The 14,831-nt window shown below is 40.9% G+C and overlaps 1 protein-coding gene and 1 pseudogene across 1 annotated transcript; both read left to right on the top strand.

Annotated features, from left to right (window-relative positions):
* Positions 1–780: 780 nt before the first annotated feature.
* On the top strand, positions 781–5,405 carry LOC129369870 (extracellular calcium-sensing receptor-like). Its single transcript, XM_055045530.1, has 6 exons — positions 781–998; positions 1,064–1,343; positions 2,034–2,840; positions 2,989–3,216; positions 3,769–3,892; positions 4,510–5,405. The coding sequence occupies exons 1-6, from the start codon at positions 781–783 to the stop codon at positions 5,403–5,405; spliced, it is 2,553 nt and encodes an 850-aa protein (XP_054901505.1).
* A 1,215-nt stretch (positions 5,406–6,620) lies between these two features.
* Positions 6,621–14,266, top strand: LOC129369730 (uncharacterized; annotated as a pseudogene).
* Positions 14,267–14,831: the final 565 nt, after the last annotated feature.

Genomic DNA, 14,831 nt, shown 5'->3' with positions numbered 1-14,831 from the left:
CAATAAAAAGTGGATGAAAACGATTAAATGCTTTTTAAACAAAGAGTCCTTTGGCATCGTTTTATCATATTTTGAGACATGGAAGGGATGGAGGGTTACATGTCAAACTGTTAATTTTGATTTTGTTTTCTCAGGGGAACCTGGATAGGTCAGTAGATTTAAAAATAGCTCTGTGTTCTGTTTTTGTTTTTGTTTTTCCATAGCCCCTGCAATTACGCTATTCATTTAGTCACTCATCAGAGATAAGGACGCAGTCAATGCGAAAAGCACACTTTGTGTGAAGTCCCTGACTTCACAACACACCTGCACTCAATGCAATCGACTAAATCTGTTCATGTTACAATGTGTGATAAAGGCAAAGTGGAAAAGCTTAAGAAAAGTACAAACAACAACAAAAACCCCTCCTCAAATATGTTTCGAAAAACTCGTACGTATGTCTAAAAGAAAGCATGCTTTTCGAAATATGGTTTTACAATGACTCATAGAGTCATGATTGAATCCTATCAGGTTGTCACGGAAAAATTGCTAAATAACATAATTTTTTTTACATAAATATGTAAAAATAAATCTATAACAAGTAATGCTATTCTTGATGTAGCACCTTGGAAATATTTCATGTCACATCAAATGTAAATGAATCATGACATACATGATTCGATGAGGATCATCATCATCATCATCATCATCATCATCATCATCATCATCATCATGTGTATAAGTACAAAGCCCATCCTCTTTCAGAAAGAAATCACCTAAACACTCATAGAAGTCTGAACAAAGATGGGTGACTGGATTTGCGTAATATCACTGTTGATTGTCATTCTGCGATTCTTTAAGGCGGAGAACGACAGTACCTGTGAGATGTACGGAAGCCCAGAGGTTTCTCTCTTATCGAAGGAAGGCGATATCATTATTGGTGGGGCTTTTTCCATCTATAGTCAAATCTCAATGTCCTCACTCTCAGAATTTGAAACACCAGAACCTTTCAAATGCTCCAGGTAAAGCAAACTTTTATTCTGCAATTTGATTTCATGTCATCGAAAATAAAACATTCTTTTCTCAGGATCAATCTCAGAGAATTTCGTTTTGTGCAAACGATGATATTTGCCATTGAAGAAATTAACAACAGCAGCGAACTGCTTCCCGATGTTACAGTTGGGTACAGGATATTTGACAGCTGCGGTTCAACACTTCCGTCAACATGGGCCGTGATGGGTCTGATGAACGGAGAGGAAAACACCTGGAGTAAAAACTGTTCTTCTGTTCATGCCATCATCGGAGCCTCTGAATCCTCCTCAACAATTGCAATGCAACAGATTTCCGGGGTTTTCCAAATACCTATGGTAAATCTAATTTATCTTCATGACATTTTATATCCTGGAAATAAAAATTCTAAGATAGCTGCTCTCAGATGTAATTTTGGTACGGCTTGTGAAGTAGATTTTTCTTTAAAGAGAAAATCTTTTATTTGCATCATATGTAGCATAGTCAAGTTGTTTTTTCATGCCGCTTCAGAGGGCGTACAAACTAATTGAACAAGATGTGTCTGTTGAAGTTTCCCAGACGGGTTATTTGGGAACTTGCTGTTTTTCCTGTGGCCTTCCCTGCATGGAGATAGAGTGTTTAGTTTTCGCATCCCGTAGACATTACAGTGAATGAGAGTGTAAGGTTGAACTGCTCTATCTGTTTTCCTTTGTTTCTTTTGTTTGGTCTTCGAAGATTGAGTCTCTGCCTCTGTTAGCAGAGAGAGGTGAAGAAAGCAACTATGCAACTCTGAGTTTGTTAGAGCAGAATGATTTGTCGCCTAATGCAGTGTACTTTTTGCTCTCTGTCTGCAGATGTATTAAAGATTGTTTTTGCTCCCTGAATTTTGTCTGGACCTCAGTCTCTGAATTATGCACTTTACAGGCTTCGGCTGTTTGTTGTGAAGAACATAAGATTTGAGCTAGAAGTTTCAGAGCTTTTATCATACCAGATAAAATCTGTTACTTTAATTCTTATGGTTTCTGATTTGTCTGTTTTGTTTCCAATAGATCAGCCACTTTGCAACATGTGCTTGTCTCAGTAACAGAAGGGAGTATCCCTCCTTTTTCAGAACCATTCCCAGTGACTACTACCAGAGCAGAGCGCTGGCCAAACTGGTAAAACACTTTGGCTGGACGTGGGTCGGGGCAGTAAGAAGTGATAACGACTACGGTAACAATGGGATGGCAACTTTCATCGAAGCCGCGAATCAGGAGGGGATTTGTGTCGAATACTCTGAGTCCGTCTCAAGGACTGGCTCCAGAGAGAATGTGGAGAGGGTTGTCAGAGTGATCCGTAAAGGCACAGCGAGTGTTTTGGTTGCATTCCTGGCCCAGGGTGAAATGGATGTTCTGCTCGAGGAAGTTCTGACGCAAAATTTAACTGGGTTGCAGTGGGTTGGCAGTGAATCCTGGATCACAGCACACTATTTGGCTAAGAAGAGGTACGCTGGGATTTTAACTGGGTCGCTGGGCTTTGCGATAAGAAAGGCAAAAATCACAGGGTTGCGAGATTTTCTCTTGAAGGTGAACCCAAGTCAGGAACCCCAGAGCAGCCTGCTGAGAGAGTTCTGGGAAACTACTTTTGGATGCAGTTTCCGGTCCAGTGCGCCTGGCACAAAATTATGTTCTGGCTCTGAAAGTCTTCGAGATGCAGATAACGCTTTCACAGATGTGTCAGAGCTGAGGATATCCAACAACGTGTACAAGGCTGTGTATGCCGTTGCTCATGCCTTTCATAGTTTGCTAAAATGTGGACCAAGTGGTGACTCAGTGTCGCACTCGTGCTTCTTAAAAGATCATTCAGAACAAAGACAGGTGAAAGCTTACCTTGGAAAATGAATGGCTGCTTTTGTTTTGTTGTTTTGTTTAGTTTGCTTGTGTTACTTAGTTGAAATATCAGGTCTTTTGTATGTTATTTTTTGTAAGTTTGTGTGCTGTTGTTTCTGTTTTTCTCTGTGGACAGGTTGCAGAACAGCTCCAGAAGGTAAATTTTACACTACAGTCTGGGGAGCAAGTGTACTTTGATGACAATGGGGATCCAGCAGCAACATATGATCTGGTGAACTGGCAGAGAAACCATGCAGGAGACATTGTGTTCACGACTGTAGGGAACTATGATGCCTCACAACCAAACTGGAACCAGTTCACCATGAACAACGTGAAAATAACATGGGCCGCAGAATCCTGGGAGGTAAAAATCCATTTTTTGACTATTGTTGAAGATAATTTGGTAACACTTGATTCGAAGGGGTGTGCATGAGACTGACATAACATCTGTCACGAACATGAATGTTTATGATTGTTGTCTTGAAGGGTTATTCAGTACATAATGACACTTTTCTTGCAGAGGTGATACTTTCAATGGGCGTTTAGTACAAATTTTAATAGAACTTTGCATTCAAAGGGTCAATATTGACCAAATAATGCAATCCACTTTTAATGGACTTTTAAAGCAACTTTGTATTTAAAGTGTCATCATTTACTGAATGAAATAAGATAAATTTGGTGATTATAAATTGAAGCAATGATTGTTAACTGGAAAAAGACAAAATATCCCAAAAATGTCTAGCAGTTTAGCTATTGTTGAGAAAACAAATTCACTTTTACATAACTTTTATAGACTTTCCCGCCCTTTGTTAATTGTTAACCTCAACGTATCAACATATCTGATTAAACACTACATATGAAAGTAAGTTCATGTCAGTTTTTCTTATTTCAGGTTGAATTTTTGCTTTCGTTCCAGAGGCCGCTGTCTGTCTGCAGTGAAAACTGTCTGCCAGGTTTCCGTCAGGCGATAATCAAAGGCAAACCCATCTGCTGCTTCTCCTGTGTTCCCTGCGCTGGAGGAGAAATCAGCAACACCAACAGTGAGCGACAAAATCTATTTCTACTTTCTGCTTTTAATTTAATTGTGTGAGAGAACCCAGGTTACAATATAAAACTTATGCCGTACATTTTGGACTATAAGCCGCTACTTTTTTCCCATTTTTTGAACCATGAGGCTTGTGCGCTTTTCTGAGGATTTTTCTTCAACCACCAGGGGGCTCTTTAGCAGACAGTGAATCTTTGCAAGTCAAACATGGAAATCAAAAAATAAAGTGCTGATTTTCACTTTGAACAAGCTGGCAGCAGGCAAGCTCATACCTCCTCATCAAGGAAACCACACGAAGAAGTTCATATGATGCTACTTTTAAGTTAAAGGCTATCGATGTGGTAGTGCATGTAGGCTTACCACTGGTTCAGCGATGGCTGCATCCTTAATAGCAGATTTATCAGTGACACAGCTCTCTCCTGCATTCTTGCAGAAAACCTAGAGCAGTGCAAATACTAGCGGCTTATAGCCCAGTGCGGCTTATATTTGTACATTTCCAGTTTTTTTTTTTTTTTAACTTCGGCTTATAGGGAGGTGCGCTCTATAGTCTGCTACTTATTTTGCGTTTTACAGAGTCATCCTGTTTTCTTTCTTTTCATTTTTCCTGATCAGATTCTGCAGAGTGCTCACGGTGTCCGGCGGAGTACTGGTCGAATGTCGACCACAGCAAATGTGTCCCAAAGGTGATTGAGTTCCTGTCATATGGAGAGACTATGGGGGCCCTCCTCACTGCCTTCTCGCTGTGCGGAGCCAGTTTAACACTCGTGGTCTTGTGTGTGTTTTTTTTCCGCTTTCGCACGCCACTCGTCAAAGCCAGTAATTCTGAGCTGAGCTTCCTGCTCCTCTTCTCCTTGACTCTGTGTTTCCTCTGCTCTCTGACTTTCATCGGCCAGCCCACTGAGTGGTCCTGCATGCTCCGTCATACAGCCTTTGGCGTAGCTTTTGCTCTGTGCATCTCATGTATTCTTGCTAAAACCATAACCGTGCTGATGGCCTTTAAAGCTAAAAGGCCAGTAAACGTGTTTCCTCAGTGTTCAGCTCCACTTCAGAGAACGAGCGTCATTGCGTGTACTTTAATTCAAGTGTTTATTTGTGTGACATGGTTAGCTTTTGCTCCACCATTTCCACACAAGAACACAGTTTACGCCAGAGAAAAGATTATTCTGGAGTGTTTCCTTGGCTCACCTATAGCGTTTTGGGTTGTGATGGCATATATAGGATTTCTGGCCCTGCTGTGCTTTTTCTTGGCTTTTTTAGGCCGCAAGTTACCTGATAACTTTAATGAAGCTAAATTCATCACCTTCAGCATGCTGATATTTAGTGCTGTCTGGCTCACATTCATCCCAGCATATGTCAGCTCTCCTGGTAAGTTTACTGTAGCGGTAGAGATATTTGCAATCCTGGCCTCCAGCTTTGGCTTGCTTTTTTGCATTTTTGCACCAAAATGTTATATTTTACTACTGAAACCTGAGAGGAATACTAAAAAACATTTGATGGGACGAAATTAGGCAAAAGCACAATGAAAGAATATTTGGAGTGTTACAAACAAAAGAGTTACTTTAGTAAACTTTAGTTAAATACTAACAACGTAGATTGACTATATATAGTTCCCAAAGTGTGCGCTCCACACTTTGGGAACCTCTTGACTATAACATTATATTAAGTACATTGCATCCATTACACTTATTGGCTGTCATCATATACATATGAAAGATTAATATGTTTAAATTGTATTGCTAAGGCATGATCTAACAGAAAGAAATGTATATAATCTCATATTTAATTATCAAAATAATTACTTCAGCCAATTAATATCCCACAAAGTTTGGGGACGTTATCAATTTGAAATTTCAGTCTTGTATGAATTTTCTAATATGATACACACAGTGGCACAGTTGATAGCAGACCAGACTCCACATGAACTTGGGGGGGGGGTCAGGCTTTTTGTTCGACATGAATGCACAAATAAAAGTTTATGTGAAATGAACACAACATTTTGTTAACATAAAATAAACTAAAACAACAGAAACAGTGACATGTCCACGAATCACCAGAAAAATCTGAGGAATTATGTTCAGATTAGATCATATGAAATTAGTTTTAAGTATTTTATGTTTTAAACGTTTTCTGTCATTATATATACATTTACAGACATATATGAATAAATATTTTAACATTTTTTAGCTTCATTTGCATGGAGGAATCTGAGGTGAGTGGGCTTCTGTATTTTAAGTTACATTTATATAATCCTAGATCCAACCTATGCAAGCGCTGTTAGTAGAATAATATTGCTTATAAAATTATTCATTCAAGTTATTGAATACAAATGGTTCAAAGGGCATAGAATCTAAAAGATCCTGAAAGACAACATATAAAATATATTTAGAAATATAATTAAAATCTGTGTTTCTACATTATAGATTTGAAGTAGTGTAGAAAAAATTATGAACAATAAAAAAAACAAACAAAAAAAACAAGTGAATTGAAAGTTGCTTACATCATCGTCACTCTGATTGGATTAGAGGACCTTTGCCATCATCATCTCCACCAATATAAAGCACAACCTCACAGAGAGCCCAATTTTCAGTGAATCGGAGAGAAAAGGCGATTGTATGTTGTGTCTTTTCCTTTTTTTTCCCAACATGTGGATAAACATCTGCATAATGCTGATGTTTGTAGTTTGTACTCGAGGATTTGCACAGGATGAAACAGCTTTCTGTGAAATGCTGGGGAGCCGAGAGCTTCCTCTGATGTCTGAGGAGGGAGATATTGTGATAGGTGGAGCTTTTTCCCTACACAGCCAAATCTCAAAGCTTTTACTCTCCTGGACTGAGTCACCAGAACCTCTAACGTGCTCCAGGTACTTGTACGCTGATTCCTGTTCTTTTGTTTTAACTGGCTTTTTAAACTCTGACGAAATGCACAAACCTCAACATGTCTTTTTACAGAATTAACTTAAGGGAATTCCGTTTTGCTCAAACGATGTTGTTTGCCATTGAGGAAATTAACAACAGCAGCTCCCTACTGCCTAATGTCTCACTTGGATATAAGATATTCGACAGCTGCGCTTCCACGTTGCCTACGACACGTGCAGGAATGGGTTTGATGAACGGAGAGGGAAGGACTTTTGGAAAAAACTGCTCCGGCCAATCGTCCGTTCATGCCGTAGTTGGAACCTCTGAGTCTTCTACCACCATTGTGATGTTGCAAATTTCAGGGATTTTCCAAATACCAGTGGTAAATGCTTACACTTATTTAGCTTAGTGGGACTCAACTCAAGAAAGTTCAAAATTAACTTATCAAATAAATCAGATTGTGGTCACACATATTTCACAAGATCTACAGGCAAAACAAAAACACATAACAATATTGCAGGTGAGAAAGCATCACTGCACTTGCTAATGTGTTTGTGTCACTCTCTTTTCCTCTAGATTAGTCACTTTGCAACATGTGCTTGTCTCAGTAACAGAAGGGAGTATCCCTCCTTTTTCAGAACCATTCCCAGTGACTACTACCAGAGCAGAGCGCTGGCCAAACTGGTAAAACCTTTGGCTGGACGTGGGTCGGGCAGTAAGAAGTGATAACGACTACGGTAACATGGGATGGCAACTTTCATCGAAGCCGCGAATCAGGAGGGGATTTGTGTCGAATACTCTGAGTCCGTCTCAAGGACTGGCTCCAGAGAGAATGTGGAGAGGGTTGTCAGAGTGATCCGTAGAGGCACAGCGAGTGTTTTGGTTGCATTCCTGGCTTATGATGAGATGGATGTTTTGCTGGAGGAAGCTTTGAGTCAAAACCTGACGGAGTTACAGTGGGTCGGCAGTGAATCCTGGATTACATCTGCTCATCTGGCTAAGAAACGGTACTCTGGCATACTAAGCGGGTCGCTGGGCTTTGCAATAAGAAAGGCAAAAATCACAGGCCTGCAGGACTTTCTTTTACAGGTGAACCCAAGTCAGGCACCCGAGAGCAATTTGCTGAAAGAGTTCTGGGAGGCAACATTTGAGTGCAGTTTCCAGTCCAGTACAGCTGACACAAAATTATGTTCTGGCTCCGAAAGTCTTCGAGATGTAGATAACGCTTTCACAGATGTGTCAGAGTTGAGGATATCCAACAACGTGTACAAGGCTGTGTATGCCGTTGCTCATGCCTTGCATAGCATGTTGAAATGTAAGCAAGGTGGTGAAAATGTGACTCACCCTTGCGATTTAAGAGACCGTCCAGAGCCACGACAGGTTAAAAATTTATTTAACATTTTACATAAATGTCTGCTGTTTTAGAATACATCTAAAATTGTGCTTATAAACCTCTTTCCAACATTGATAGGTTGTGAAATATCTCCAGGACATTAATTTTACTGTAGAGTCAGGAGAAAACGTGTATTTTGATGAAAACGGAGACCCCGCAGCAATTTATGAGCTTGTGAACTGGCAGAGAAACCCTGCAGGAGATGTTGTGTTTGCAACGGTAGGAAATTACGACGCATCACATCCAGATGGAAACCAGTTGACCGTGAATGGAGTCGACATCACATGGGCCGCAGAGTCTGTGGAGGTATAAACAAATGAGTGTTTCTGAGTGTTAAACTTCATAAAACAAAGCAATTGTAACATGGTACAGATAAAAAGTTATTGCTTTTAGCAAGTGTATTTTAAAATCTGTTCATTTACACAGCTCATGTATTTTTGGGGAACTGATTGTTGAATTGATCTGGTGTTTTAGAAGCCGCTGTCTGTCTGCAGTGAGAACTGCCTGCCAGGCTTCCGGAAAGCAATCATTAAAGGCAAACCCATCTGCTGCTTCTCCTGTGTCCCATGCGCTGCTGGAGAGATCAGCAACACAAGCAGTGAGTAAAACAAGTGTACTCCTCCATGTTCCTACTATGAATAGTGCAAATGTTCATAGTAGAACACCCAAACCATTCCGGTTTTCATTTTTCCTGATCAGATTCTGCAGAGTGCTCACGGTGTCCGGCGGACTACTGGTCGAATGTCGACCACAGCAAATGTGTCCCAAAGGTGATTGAGTTCCTGTCATATGGAGAGACTATGGGGGCCCTCCTCACTGCCTTCTCGCTGTGCGGAGCCAGTTTAACACTCGTGGTCTTGTGTGTGTTTTTCCGCTTTCGGCACACGCCACTCGTCAAAGCCAGTAATTCTGAGCTGAGCTTCCTGCTCCTCTTCTCCTTGACTCTGTGTTTCCTCTGCTCTCTGACTTTCATCGGCCAGCCCACTGAGTGGTCCTGCATGCTCCGTCATACAGCCTTTGGCGTAGCTTTTGCTCTGTGCATCTCATGTATTCTTGCTAAAACCATAACCGTGCTGATGGCCTTTAAAGCTAAGAGACCAGCAAATGTGTTTCCTCAGTGTTCAGCTCCACTTCAGAGAACGAGCGTCATTGGGTGTACTTTAATTCAAGTGTTTATTTGTGTGACATGGTTAGCTTTTGCTCCACCATTTCCACACAAGAACACAGTTTACGCCAGAGAAAAGATTATTCTGGAGTGTGATTTAGGATCAACTGTGGCGTTTTGGGTTGTGATGGCATATATAGGATTTCTGGCCCTGCTGTGCTTTTTCTTGGCTTTTTTAGGCCGCAAGTTACCTGATAACTTTAATGAAGCTAAATTCATCACCTTCAGCATGCTGATATTTAGTGCTGTCTGGCTCACATTCATCCCAGCATATGTCAGCTCTCCTGGTAAGTTTACTGTAGCGGTAGAGATATTTGCAATCCTGGCCTCCAGCGTTGGCTTGCTTTTTTGCATTTTTGCACCAAAATGTTATATTTTACTACTGAAACCTGAGAGGAATACTAAAAAACATTTGATGGGACGACACAATCCTTAGCAAAAAAAATACAGTGGTAACACAGTCCACATTTCTGAAGACTTTCATAATTTCTTCGGTTCTTTGTGTTTACTTTTCACTAATTATTCATCTCAATGAGAAAAATGCATTCACCATCCAGTATGCGTTTAATCATTACTTGCTAATATTCCTGTTGAGCTACACTGAGCAGCCTCAATAATGGCAAAATAAGTGACATCGACTCCCAACACCAGGGAATGTACTTTTTTATTACAGCACCTTGACATTATAAAATTCTTAGGTTGAAACAGGAAAGAAAGGTAAACATCTAATTGCAAAAAAAAAAAAAGAGAAAAAACAAAAGAAAAGTTTGCACAAATTACAGTGACACAGAATTACAAAACAGAATTCAGCCGGTACAATCGGCGTAATAATTTCACAACATTAAGTACAGAATAATTGAAAAACTTGATTTGAAAATAAAGTTTTTTGGGGCTTGACGGTTTTGGTGTTGGTGGGTCCTTTGATCTGCTGTAAACTCTTTGCTTTACTTATTAAACAGTCATAAAAAGGAGAACCGCATCTTTGTGATCTTTTTGAAGCTCTTGTGTCCAAGTGAGCGCCGATGAATGGAATAAGAGACATCTGTGTCGTTGAAATGTCCTTTTCTGATCCCAGTTTTGAGCAGAAATCTTGATCTAAGAGTTTAAAATGTCTGACACTCAAATTGCACGACGTGTTGCTATGTCTGCGTCTGGTGGAGGAGTTTTAAAGACAAAAAAAACTGTTTTTTTTATTTTATTTTATTTTTATTGTGATGTCTTGCACAGCTGTCCTATTAGCTGTTCACACTAGTTTCTCACTCAGTCTTAAAAGTCTACTTCTTCTTTTACAATTACATTTCCTCTGACATCCTCTGCTGTCTGGAAAAGAGGAGCTGGAAAATTAATCATAAAATTTTAAGTCATCCAAAGCAAAGTGTCACGAAAGAATAAAAAAAAGGAAAAGTAGCTTAAATTGTTATCATAAACCTACATTTGTTTCTTCAGTTAATTGCACAAAACAATCCTAGCATCTAAAACAGATTAATTATTGATGACTACACATGTCTGTGTCCAGGCAAACATATAATATAAATAATAATAATAAAAAAATACAGTTAAACAATGTTCAGGTGAGACATTTTAGCACATGCGTGGCAAACATCACCGCTAAAGTGAATGAACGAGAGAGATTGTGGACTCTTAAAAAAATTGGCAAACTTTTTTGAAAGAATGTATTCAAGCATCCTGAGTAATAATTGTTAAAAGTATGTTTTTATGATAAAACTAATTTATAGAAGCATTTACAGGAGAGCGTGCAGGACTTAAAGTTCTGCTTCCCTGTCCGTGACAAAACAAGCAACGTTATTGGTGGAGACAATGAAAATATTCAGAAACAACCCTGCTGGGGTATGATGCGCTCCTATAAAGCAGTCAGACTCTGCCTGCGCTTTCACTTAGTATTTATGTGCTAAGTACTCAGGTGAGGAATTATGCTGCCTGTTGTGGGCCTGTTGCTTCTCTCTCTTGTGGATGATGTAAGAGGGGAAAACCCTTCATGTCAAATATACGGGACAAAAGAACTGTCTCAGTTTTCTAAGGAGGGAGATATCATCATCGGAGGCATTTTCTCCTTCCACCAGAACCCGGTCACAGTCAGTCCAGCACTCACAGTCAACCCGGGAGCTATTCAGTGTGAAGGGTAAGATAGTTATCGGTAAATTTGAAACTTTTGTCATCCTGTGATTTTCATGTCTTTTTCGGATTTTTTTACAGGCTGGAAATAGGCGAGCTTCAGTATGCGTACACCATGATGTTTGCGATAGATGAAATTAACAACAGCACTGAACTGCTGCCAGATGTGACACTCGGTTATAGGATCTTTGACTCCTGCCCAAGCGTACCTCTGTCTATCATGTCATCGCTGAATCTAATGAATCCATATGAAAACGGAGAAGGGTTGTGTAGCCACCTCTCCAACGTGTATGCTGTCATTGGGGACACCACCTCCACATCTACGATAGGCATAGCACGTTCACTGGGTCCCTTCAGTATTCCTGTGGTGAGTGGCATTCATGCATTCTGACTGACTGCAGAGAATGATGCGACTTTAATTTCCTGTTTTTCTTTTCAGATCAGTCATTCGGCCACTTGTGCGTGTCTCAGCGACAGGAGAATCTATCCGTCCTTCTTTCGAACCATACCGAGTGATATTCATCAAAGCCAAGCTCTAGCAAAGCTTGTGAAACACTTTGGCTGGACTTGGGTGGGAGCAATCCGAACTAACAATGACTATGGAAATGGTGGCATGGCCAGCTTCTTGGAAGCAGCAACAAAGGAAGGCGTGTGCGTTGAGTATTCAGTCGCCATCTACCGAACCGACCCCAGGAAGTCGTTCCTACAAGCCGTGGATATTATCAGAAAATCCACCTCTAAGGTCATAGTTGCTTTTGCAGATGCAACAGATCTTGATGTACTCATGAAAGAGCTTCATGCTCAGAATGTGACAGGCCTGCAGTGGGTGGGAAGCGAAGGCTGGATCACGTATCGTTACTTTGCCTCTCAGGCGAACTACGCCGTGGTTCAGGGGGCCGTGGGCTTCGCAGCACTGAATGCTCACATCCCTGGGCTGCAGGAGTTTCTCACCAATAGCAGACCGTCCACCGCACCGGGAAATCGGGGACTCGTTGAGTTGTGGGAAACACTCTTTGACTGCACCCTGTCACCCAAAACAGGGATTCACCCAAAGGATCGCATTTCAGTCTGCAGCGGCGCAGAGACTCTGCGGGACGTAACGACGCGTTTTACTGATGTTTCAGACGCCAGCCTGTTGAATAATGTCAACAAAGCCATATACGCTGTTGCTCATGCTTTGAGCATGCTGTTTAATTGCAAAGATGGAGAGGGGCCCTTTGAGAACAATACTTGTGCTGAAAGGAAAAATTTTCAACCATGGCAGGTAAACAGAAACAAAAACAACAATGTGCTCGAATCCAAACAGTAATGATGCTGTAATCATGAAAAACTCATGTTTTCCCCTGTACAGGTGTTGCATTACCTAACGCAGGTAAATTTCACCAGTAAAACCGGTGAAAATGTTTTCTTCGACGAGTTTGGTGACCCCGTTGCACGTTACGGACTGGTGAACTGGCAACTGGACAAGACAGGGTACATACAGTTTGAAACTATTGGTTATTACGACGCCTCCAGACCTGAAGGTCAGCAATTTGAGATGGAAGTTGGAGTGAGAGCCATCTGGGCAGGAGAAAGTCCTGATGTGAGTCAATTTATACTCTGTGTTCAATGGGGGTTTGTTTTTACACCGTTTCAGCTTTACGTTTTGTCTCTGTGAACCAGGTACCGACATCCATCTGCAGTGACAGCTGTTTGCCTGGAACTCGTCGGGCGTTCATCAAAGGCAAACCCGTCTGCTGCTTTGACTGCATTGTCTGTGCTGAGGGGGAGTTCAGCAACAGCACAAGTGAGGCGGTGGGATTTGTAGCCTTTACCCTGGTGCTCATTGTGTTCCTGCTGGGTAAAATCACTGCCAGCACTTTACTGGTTTACTTGAAGATGTGTTCTCTGTACAGCCTAAACGTATTTATCCTTTCAGATGCAGTGAAATGTGAAAAATGCCCTCCTGAGTACAAGTCCAGTGAAGAGAGGAACCGATGTGACTTAAAATCGGTTGAGTTCCTCACCTTCACAGAACTAATGGGCATAACGCTGGTCACCTTATCGTTCCTTGGTGCAATCTCAACAGTGGCTGTAAGCCTGATATTTTTCTGCCAAAGACACACGCCCATTGTCCGAGCCAACAACTCTGAGTTGAGTTTCCTGCTGCTGTTCTCCTTGGGTTTGTGCTTTCTGTGCTCTCTGACCTTCATCGGCCGGCCCTCTGATTGGTCCTGCATGCTGCGCCACACAGCTTTTGGCATCACCTTCGTCCTCTGTGTGTCCTGTGTTCTGGGGAAAACAACGGTGGTTTTGTTGGCCTTTCGGGCTACCATTCCTGGCAGCAATGTGATGAAATGGTTTGGCCCTCCACAGCAGAGGGTCGGTGTCTTAGCTCTCACACTTGTACAGGTTTTGATTTGTGTAATATGGCTAACAGTCAGCCCTCCCCATCCATTCAAAAACACTCAATATTACAGCGAGAAGATCATTCTAGAGTGTGCACTTGGATCACCTTTAGGCTTCTGGGCCGTGTTGGGATATATTGGGGTTTTAGCTATGTTGTGCTTTGGATTGGCCTTCTTAGCCAGAAAGCTTCCTGACAATTTCAATGAAGCCAGGTTTATCACTTTCAGCATGCTGATATTCTGCGCCGTGTGGATCACATTCATTCCAGCTTATGTGAGCTCTCCTGGGAAATTCAGTGTGGCGGTGGAGATATTTGCTATTCTGGCTTCAAGTTATGGGATGCTGCTGTGTATTTTTTTGCCTAAGTGTTACATCATTTTATTTAAACCCCAAAACAATACAAAGAAGCACTTGGTGAATAAAAGCACACTTTAAGATGTATGTTTCAACTGAGAAAAAAAACGAAGAAAAATCATACTATTGTGATTTTTCTCATGGAGAAAATATTAATGTTGTATCTCACCAAACAAGAGTGATAAATTTTTATAAATTACAGTAATTAATTCTACAAATGTCACTAGATTTCTCTCTCTGATGAAAATGTCACTGTTGTGCGTGATAAGAAAACATTGAACACAGCATGTTGGTATGCAAAGAACTCTAAATGAAATGAGGATAAAGGTTTTACAGTTTTCATACATCAACATGTGTCCAAGCTTGTCTTGTCAGTAATAAAAGCTTGACTAAAATAAAGCAGAAAAAAACTTGCAGTGTGGCTTTTTTGTGTCACAGCACCCACCCACACACACACACACACACGCACATATTGCCACAAAAAAGAAAACATTTACTAGACGACAACTTTTTTTTTGCTTATAATTGAACCCTTCTACTAAAACTGGCAGCAACACCACGTCTAGAAATATGGATATTTGAACATATAAAGCATGCATAACATAATGAGAGACAAACATAATAAACTAAGAAAAAAAATTTAACT

The sequence above is a fragment of the Poeciliopsis prolifica genome, unplaced genomic scaffold (genome assembly GCF_027474105.1).
Source record: "Poeciliopsis prolifica strain line A6 unplaced genomic scaffold, Auburn_PproV2 SCAFFOLD022, whole genome shotgun sequence".
In the NCBI taxonomy this organism is placed as follows: Eukaryota; Metazoa; Chordata; class Actinopteri; order Cyprinodontiformes; family Poeciliidae; genus Poeciliopsis; species Poeciliopsis prolifica.
The sequence above is the reverse complement of the archived record's forward strand: the minus strand, read 5'-3'. Positions and strand labels throughout refer to the sequence as shown.